Source organism: Kryptolebias marmoratus, linkage group LG8, assembly GCF_001649575.2.
Source record: "Kryptolebias marmoratus isolate JLee-2015 linkage group LG8, ASM164957v2, whole genome shotgun sequence".
Taxonomy (NCBI): Eukaryota; Metazoa; Chordata; class Actinopteri; order Cyprinodontiformes; family Rivulidae; genus Kryptolebias; species Kryptolebias marmoratus.
The window spans coordinates 19,166,812-19,176,008 of NC_051437.1; the positions used below are offsets into that span (position 1 = coordinate 19,166,812).

A 9,197-nucleotide genomic window follows, 5' to 3' on the forward strand; every position below is an offset into this window, starting at 1 on the left:
CTGCCTGGAAACCATAATATAGGCCCTTTAAATGAATAATGACAAATGAATGTGTGATTCTTGTTTCACTAGCTGATGAAACATTAGTGAACCTAGCCTGCTCTCATTTTCGGGAGGAACGAGGTTTGCTCTGCTCCACGACACCTCCTGCTGCTGTCCTCCCACATGTTCCTGAGGCGGTTCATGCCGGTAAGAGAGAACAATGTGACTGAGTCAACCAAAAACAGGAGGAAGAGGACTATTTGCTGATTCATGCCCAAGTCGTTGTGCGGTTTCTCATAACAAATGACTAACACTAACAAATGGATTGGGGTGGTTTTCCATTTCCCATCAGTTTCCTGCCTTACACAACCAGCCAGAACACACAGAGAGAAGAGACCTTGAGCACTATCAAACCAGGTGTTTGTGTTCGGCTGTTTGCTCCCTAAACAACGAGGATAACCTTGATCAGTTTCACAATGAGCTGGATCCACCTGTCCAACTAAAGTCCAACTCCAGGAGGGTCATTAATGATACTAAACCAGGTTTTCCTTGTCCAAAAAAGTAGTAACAACTGTCTTATTTTTTAGAAAACCTTGAATGATCACAGTGGCTCTGACTCAACTTTACTAAGGAGCAAAAACATGTTTTTAGAACAATAAGATTAACAATAAAAAAGTGAAGGAAATTGCATTTTCTCCAAAAATACAGTGAGTGCTGAATGACTTTCCTGAAGAAGCTGAAGTTAAAAGGAAAACAGAAGCTAAAATAAACAGAACAATAACTAAAACCTAAAAAAAACCAGAACAGTAGCTGAAAGCTATAAAGTAGAACGGTACCAAAAATGCTAAAAGAAGCAAAACAATAGCAAAAAGCTACAAAGAGCAAAATGGTAGCGAAAAGCAGTTGAAATAGACAAAAACAGGCGAAGGAAATATTTTTGAAGTAGCTGAAGAGATGTTAATGTATTTCTTTTGGGAAAGTATAAAGGTTACAAAAACAGCCGTGGCAATTTATTCTGAATCGAGCTGAAGGTTTTGAAATACGAACGGTAAAAACGGGACAAAGTACAGAGAGGTGGTTTGAACCTAATGAAACTAATCAGGAAAACAAAATCCAGGTTTGTTAAATTATGGCTTTAAGTGATCTAAAAACATCTTCATTTCCAGAGAGCACATAAATAAATGTTTATTTTTTAACTAAATGCAGATTATGTTAAGAACAAATCCACCGAAAACATGCAGATTGAGACGTCTCCTACATAAATTTTCAGATAAATCTTTAGCCTGTCAAATAAAGTCTTCACTCTCTGTTTCCTCACACAATAAAGACCATCTGGACATTAGTACTTTATTATTAACTCGTGTTTTAGGTGCATTTTATTGAGCCAGCGGTCAAGTCAGCATCCAGGTGATTGTTTTGTAAAAGACAAACATCTTCACAAAAAGGAAAAAACAAACAAGTCTGTAGATTTGTATGTTTATGGAAAAATACAATAAATCTCTCTGTAGCTCAGAAGTCAACGTCAAACAAAATATATAACAAAAAAATCTCAAGGTAGCATGTGTTAAAACGAAGCAGAGAACAGCACTGCTAGACCTTCAGAATGATATCCCTTCTTTAAATACACGAGTCCGTCTGCTCATGTGTTACGGTACAATAACAAAAAGAAAACATCAATTTACAAAACAAAAATAATTTAGTTAACTTAAAAACTACTCTTCTACAAAGATGACCTTCCCCGCTCCTCCCATAGGTTTGGAGTTTTGATAAGTACCATTACTTGTGTTGTTTCGATAAAACTCCTAACAAGCTTTAAATTAAATAATGCACCTATAGCTCTGTGGACAAACAGTACAAGCAGCTACAGTTTCGTCGGGACAGTCCGTGTTGCACCACTTCAAAAGGATGTTTGTGCTACGTTTCCAAAAAGTCTCTTGCCCAGCGAGTCCTGGGTTCTTGTGCGACGGCCACCGTTGGACTCTCAAACGCGTCGTCACTTGGAATCACCCAGCAGATGGACAATGAGTTCGTACGTGGAGAGGACGATGGCTGTGTTGGGGATTTGTCTGATTAGCTGTGGAATGAGTCCTCTGTAAAAAGCTGCGTAGCCTTCCTCCACCCAGATTAACCTCCCGGTCTGAAAGAAATATTTGTACTTGCTGCCTTCTTCGCGCAGCCTCGTCCGAATGACCTCTGCGGAGACACCAGGTTTGAATATATAAATACTCTTTAAATGCTCTGATTTTACGTCGTATTTCTATAAACAGGCACAGGCTGCTTACCGTGTGGGTAGGCTATGCAGGAAGCGCAACCCTTTGAAAAAGCCGCCGCCATCATCAGGCCCAGGAAGTCCGACACGCCTTTCTCCTTTTCCCCGTTCGAGGAGGCGAACTGGCTCTTGGCGAGGTGTTTCTTCAGCGTCTCGTAGATGAGGAAGCAGATCATGGTCTCCGAGATGCCGGCGTAGGACGCCGTCAGGCCGCGGTAGAAGCCCCGGATTCCCTCGGTTCTGTAAACGTAGCGGGCGCACTGGAGAGCATTCATCTTCTTCTCTCCTCTGGCTCTGAAAGTCAAACAAGTTTGGCTTGTTAGTGATAATACGCATCGTCCCTTTTTCTGTTTTATTGGATCAGGTACAAACACAAAAAGACATGTTGGGCTAACAAGTCCCACAAAGAGTTCATGAGAAGAAAACTTCAGGGAAAACAAGTGATTTGTGGGTATTGTGAAAGTCTTTTTTTTTTTTTTTAATAAAAAAAGGTCAGCATTTGATTTCGTACAACATACCTTTCATTAGTTCCTGACTTATCAAAAGCGTTCATGATTATAATCACTGTCACGCCCATGTTGTTATTCTGCCTCTTGTTTGATTAGCGCAATTTCTAAAACGGAGGCTGATTTATGATCACATGAAACCGTCGGTTAGCTGAAGAGAAGCCAAGCAGGAAGAAGATAAATGTGCTGCGATCATTATTTTTATATCAAAAAGGCGTTGCTGCTTTATGGACATGAAAACAAGAAATTCTTGTTGTGTAATTAGTCATTTTTAAACTGTATAAGGAAGCATAACAAATCCAAAGTTTCCCTCACTGTGAGGAATGATTAACTGTGTTAACTAGTCTTGTTTGTCACCCAGTTCATTGTTCTGCAGCACTGTAGGACTTTCCCTACAAGGACATAAGGAAACTGACTGAAACAGACTGAAGGCGCTCAGTCCTCATCTCAGTCATTCATGAAGTCACCAGCTTGTGCTTCAGGACAGAATTTCATTCTTTGAGGACAGTAGGAATTTCCGTGCCTTCACATGATACTGCAGCTCTGTACCTGGTAATGTAAATATAGCCTTCGGCATGAAGGACAGTGCGTCAGCACTGCGCATTTAAAAAGGCAGGTCACATGCTCGGCCTCATGCACTGCAGACCGACGGGACAGTGCAGAAAAGAAACACACGCCCCAAAGGTTCACACTGAAGGTCAATTACTTTGCCACCTGCCAACACCCTAAAATAAGTCAGACTGTTTCGCATCAAACTTTAACAGAACACCACTGTATGTCTAAAGGATTAAAAAAAGAAACACGTGACAGGTATTAGTAAATACTTTAATATATTAACACATACTTTTTCTCTAGCTGCATCCTGGTCTTGACCATCCAGATGGGATTCATCAGAGAATTGGTGACAAAAGCTGAGAAAAACAAACATTTATACTTAAATCATGAAACTGCTCATGCTGGATTACATCAGCTTTGTGTTATGAGCATAAACATGAAAATTAAAAGCCTAAGCAGTCTTTGGAGGGTTGCATTTTCCCACGCCGTCTTTCATGTCAAAGATTGCATGTATGAAACATCACAGGATGTCAAAGAAGTGACTCTCAGCTACAGCCACACCAAATTTTAGCACAATATCTGTAAAACTGACTGAGTTGGAGCCATGACAATTAGCTGTGGCAGCCATCTCGACTGGGACCGATTCCAAAAGTGAATCAGCTGTAGATGTCAAGTTTCATTAAAACTTGTCGAGTGGTTCATGAGATATTATATTATGGTAAACACACAGCCTTTGGGCGGTGGGCTAACAAAAAGACGAGAGACTGCTCACCTGCAACACCGGCTGAGGACATGTGCACCGGTCCACTGTTGGGGACAAACAGCCCATTGAACAGCTCTTTAGACTTCGAGTATGCAGCGAAGTAAATGGCTCTGAAACACAGAAACGTTGATAAGAATTCTGACAGGAAGTAGCTGCAGATTAAAACACAGTTTCACCAAAAAGAGTGTGTTTTTTTTACTATGTGAACACTGCTTTATTAACTGTGCGGTTGTGTAACGGATCAGTTTGGGTCGATGTGAGCCTTTGGCAGCAATCTGTTCCTCTGAGCCAATTTCGGGCTTCTGGAACAGAACGTCACTGCGACAGAAAAGGCTGAATAAGCACTGGGCACAGGAGATGCCCACAGAGCTCCTCTCAGTGCCAGTCTGGGCCAACAGATAATACTGCAGCTACTATTCAACCACAAAAAAAATTCATAAGTAACCGTTTTTAAAGTTCGATCAATGATTTGTTTTGCCGCATGCATCCAGATTATTCTTTTCATTTCATGGTTTACATTGCTTTGTTGAATCCGAGTTTATCAGCAATGAGGAAAGAGGGCAAAGTACTGTTGGCACTAAAAATAGAACAAAGGTGAAATTGAAACTTCTACGCAAGGCTGAACCTTTGCTCTCGTTTATTTTGACATTATCTAACCATTTTCAGGACTAAATTAGAGTCATTGTACAGATCTGAGGCCTCGTGAAGATCCAAATCACACAGGCCAGCTCGCGCTGACAGAGTAAACAGCTCACTCAAAACTTTGTACCGAGATATAGGGTGCAGAAGTCACTGTCATGACAACAACTTCCTGTTTATAGAGCTGAGTAATGTTTCCAGCTATTAAAAAACACAAGATATAAACAAATCCTTTGCTTTTTGTCTGGAAGCTTTACTGTAATAAGCTCCAAACACTCAAGCACGGTTTCCAACCTTCTTTGCATATGCTTTGTTTATCGTCAGTGAATACACGACCATGTCTGAATATGTTAACTCCAACAGAGTCGACGCACAGCTTCAGTGCTTGTAAAACCAAAACGAGGATAGACACATCCGGACCAGGGGAAACAAAACAAACAGATATTTTTCTTTACCTTGAAGGGGCAACGCCAACAAGATTCGGCCCCAGTCCACGAAAAAGAGAACTTGGTCCCTCTTTTTCAAGAATTGATCTGAAAAGAAAGCATGCACCATTAAACACAGTGAAATATTTACCAAACAGTCATGAAGATACAACATGGTTTATTAAATATCATTTGGAACATTATATTAGACGACTTTCAGGAGGATGAATGTTTTTTTTTCTGCAATCCTCCTTGGGGTTACATCAGCTGAGTTCACTGGATTCTGGACTGAACTTGGTGCCTCGATTAATGTTTGGCATGTCACACCAGCCACATCCCCACAGAAGAGGTGAGGGGTTTTAACTCTTTGTAGGAGGTGGCCCTCCCTTGCCACATGACTCGTCTGCTTTAACAGGAACTCTGCGGAGGGAGGGGTATGATTTGAGCCGGTTCCGTTAATGTGCGGCACGCTGGTCAGCCAGGGTTCATGGACTCTTCTCTCTGTCACGACACCGGACACCTCTCCTCAAACAACGGCAACCTTAAAGGCAACAGGAACATTTTCCTCGCTGAAGCAATGATCAGTGTCACGGATTCGTTGGCTGCAGTTTCAAGTTAAATTCACTTAAGACTGCAAAGGAAAAATTGAAGAAAACTCACAGCAGCTAAGCTGAACTATAAAAACAGACAAGACAGAAACACATTTGTTCGGCAGCAACTAAAGATCATCCTTTATCATTTTCACAGCAGCAGCTGACACCAGTCTAGACCAGCTCGGCGTGTGAGCCTTGTGGTCTGGGTGTAACACGACACGGACCCAGCACCCTGGTTAACACTGTTCCTCCTTCGCTTTCAGTCAAGTGGAACGGTTTCTACTCCTTATCAAGCAATCTCAGCAACCATATTAAGGAACTACTTTCATGAACGTCATTAGTTTGGCCAAATGTAGAGACTGGCGGGAAAAAAAAAAGAAAAAAGATGATTTGTGTTGGCACGAACAGCTGGTTAGGAGCCCTGTGAGCAGGACACAGGGCACTTAATCCTCACTTTATGTAAGACCAGATTAGAATTCTTGATTTTAGAACCGTGAAGGCAGAGAGTAACATAAAGTATTTCCAAGAACTACATTCAACAACTCCAGCAGAACTTTATAACACTAACGCAACATAAGATTATTCTTCTGAACAAAATACGTAGGATGATAATTCAAACAGACAAGTAATTTGCGAACAACAATCCAGATAAAAGCAGAATGCACCAGCTGTCAGGGAGGAACAGTGTGTCCCTCCGTTTTCAGGTAAAAAAAAAAAATACAACGTCTCAGGGGAAAGCCCGTAGAGCTCGCTGCATCACGGTTTGCCTAACAACAGCAACACAGAGAATCATCTCACCGTAGGACCTGCAGCAGCCCAGGTGCAACCGTCCCGGGTCGGATAACCCCAGTGCCATTCAGGGTTCCCAGCTGGACCTGGAAGATCGGCCGGAGGGAAAGGCCAGAGGACTGCAACCGCGTCTTCAACACCTCCAGCGGGCATGTCGCGATGGCTCCCACTGTGCCACTGCATCTGCAATTTGATCACACAAACAGAAACACTGTAAGCATTTGGGATGTTTAAAGCCTGGATTACACACTGAAGCTTCGCCTAAAAAAATGTGCTTTTCTATTAATACACTGATTCACCTCCCGAGACCCCGAGTCCTCGTAAGAGGACGCTGCATTGAAAAAAAAACAAATGTACACCAAACAAAAGCTTGGGTCTCAGGAGGTAAGAGCGGTGAACAGTCATGGTCAAAGATGGTTTCCTGACTCTGGAAACACGTCAACTGAACACAACATATCTGGTTCCTCAACTCTGACGTTATAGTTGCACAAAAATGGGGCTTTTTGCCTGAGAGGAAGTGTTTTAAAAAGAGCCTTTTTCACAAGCCTTGCATAAACTATGCAACTAGTTAAATAAAACTTCCACATATGTCACAATAAAAACAACAAATTATAAGTTTTTGGTGAATCATATCTGAAGGACAACATCAAACATACTAACCCAAATATTTATTGTGGTGAACTGTGGAAATACACAAAAAGAAACTACACTTTTTGAGTTTTACTAAAACAAACACACAGGTAGCTGTGTTGTTGTAGATGTGAACACTGGCTGTGCTTGTGGCAGGACTACTTGGTTTTAAAAACAAACTATTCAGTCATAAAACAGATTTTAGACAATCCCAGTTGCTTTTCAGCGTCAAGGTCATGTTAGAATAACTAGACATTTAGTGGGTTAAAGTATTTGTCCTGTGTCCTTCAAGGGCAGACAAAATTGTTTTTTCATTCTCCTTTTTTTTTAACAAAAAAATTACATTTAACGTAGTAGTTTAGCTACATAATCTGTAAGATGAAGCATTAACTGTGCACAAAGATCATCTTTATATAAACAGCCATAATGTGAATTTCATGGGTGTATAAATTAAAACTTATTCTCTAAAAACTATAGTTTCTGCCCTGAATACAAGCAGCGCACAGTAACCTGCTGCCCCACTGACATCTGAAGGGTAAACGACGCAACAAGTGATAAGACGAAAATGTCACCTTAGTTATTAGCATTAATGATAATGTACTGTAACAACACCACAGCTTCACATCAGATCATTAGGGGTTTATAGATAATATCCCTCGGTGTGGTGCTGGGTTGCTGGTATCAGCAGCGAAGTCAGGAGCTTCGGTGTTATGTAACAGTGAAGGGCATCCAGATGCTAACAGCTAGCTACAGTCGTGACAGGCGGCAGACAAGGCCTGTGCTGAACTTGTTGAACAGTAACACGTTTCTGTTTCTAAAACACGAACTAAATAAAATCTAACACGGTCACTCCCAACGAGGAGCCACCCCGCATTATCTCTACGAGCAGCGGCGTTAGCCTGCTAGCTTGCTTGCTAGCTCTGCGGCGATGACGGACTTCCGCGTGGACGTTAATCCCCCCAACAACAGAAGCCGGCCGGTTTTTATCCGACACGACCCGAGCAAGGTCGGCCATTTAAAGCTTTTCACACAAAACGTAGCCTTTATTTTTCCACCGATCACCGCTTATTTATTTCACACAATAATACCGAGTCTGACACGGAATAAAAACGAAAGAGAGGGTTTTAACAGCGGTCTAAAGCTAACGCTATAAAGCTAGCTAGCTAGCTAACCAGCGCCACTCGCATTTAACATTCCTGTTTGGAGGCTAAATTAGATTAGACAATAATTTAAAAAATGTTTTATAGAAAGGGTAACACGTTGCATATGCTTTGTGTTTGTTTCCACCTTAAATTAGCCTTCTGGTGATTATTTAACACTGACTTACCCCCCGGCGAAGAGATGCAGCAGCGTGTCTTTTTGCGTCATCTTTTTATTCTTCAAACAGCCACCATGTTCTTAAAGGCTTCTAAGGCAGAACCGCGATCAAACAAACAATAAAAAAAAAGGTTTATAGTTTTATTGTTCCGAAGCTCCTCTGTTTCTCTTTTTTTTTTTTCTCCGGGCCGGTGCGACGGCGGCGCCTGGATCAGTCTGTCAATGGACGGAGAGCCGGGGAGCTGCGGGGTGACATAAGAGCGCGTGACGTCTTTACGTCAGAGGGCCGGACGGGGGTGTTGTCCGTGACGTAAGCACGCGCGCCACTTTGGCCTTTTGCGTGTTGTTGCACAATTAAACATCTAACATCAACAAATTGAAAAAAAACAACCGGAGAAGACTTTGAACTCCTGATCTTCACCGGTTCAGGGACAAAATAAGAGACAGAATCATAAACAATATATGTTTTATGTTTTAATAATCTGAGATTTTACTTTTAATCCAATAAATTAAGATGAATGCATAAAGACAAATACCTCAAATTTTTGTAATCAGTTAAAAATAGATCAACAAATTTAACAGGAACAGGTTTGTAGCTCGATGTCCATGTTCATAATTTGAATTTTGGTGCCAGAAAGACATTTAAATTAAATTTTGGGTCTTTTTTTGTGTTTTGAACAACATCCTGCAAGTGAGCAGAATTTGATGATACCTAACTTTGTTTTTAAA

General features: G+C 41.4%; 1 protein-coding gene across 1 annotated transcript; it reads right to left on the reverse strand.

Moving 5' to 3' along the window:
- Positions 1 to 1,313: 1,313 nt before the first annotated feature.
- Positions 1,314 to 8,699, reverse strand: slc25a33 (solute carrier family 25 member 33). Its single transcript, XM_017417790.3, has 7 exons — positions 8,479 to 8,699; positions 6,531 to 6,704; positions 5,170 to 5,247; positions 4,085 to 4,185; positions 3,602 to 3,668; positions 2,265 to 2,545; positions 1,314 to 2,175 (listed from the first exon to the last, which is right to left on the reverse strand). Exons 1-7 carry the CDS (start codon positions 8,517 to 8,519, stop codon positions 1,976 to 1,978), a joined length of 942 nt encoding a protein of 313 aa, XP_017273279.1. The 5' UTR covers positions 8,520 to 8,699; the 3' UTR covers positions 1,314 to 1,975.
- Positions 8,700 to 9,197: the final 498 nt, after the last annotated feature.

What these genes read in the sequence shown, in the direction of transcription:
- slc25a33 (XM_017417790.3), bottom strand. Translation starts at nt 8,519, where the DNA reads ATGACGCAAAAAGACACGCTGCTGCATCTCTTCGCCGGGGG. An exon ending in GTCCTCAGCCGGTGTTGCAG is followed by an intron (nt 3,669 to 4,084) that starts GTGAGCAGTCTC and finishes TGTTTTTCTCAG; the next exon opens with CTTTTGTCACCAATTCTCTG. An exon ending in CTGCATAGCCTACCCACACG is followed by an intron (nt 2,176 to 2,264) that starts GTAAGCAGCCTG and finishes GTGTCTCCGCAG; the next exon opens with AGGTCATTCGGACGAGGCTG.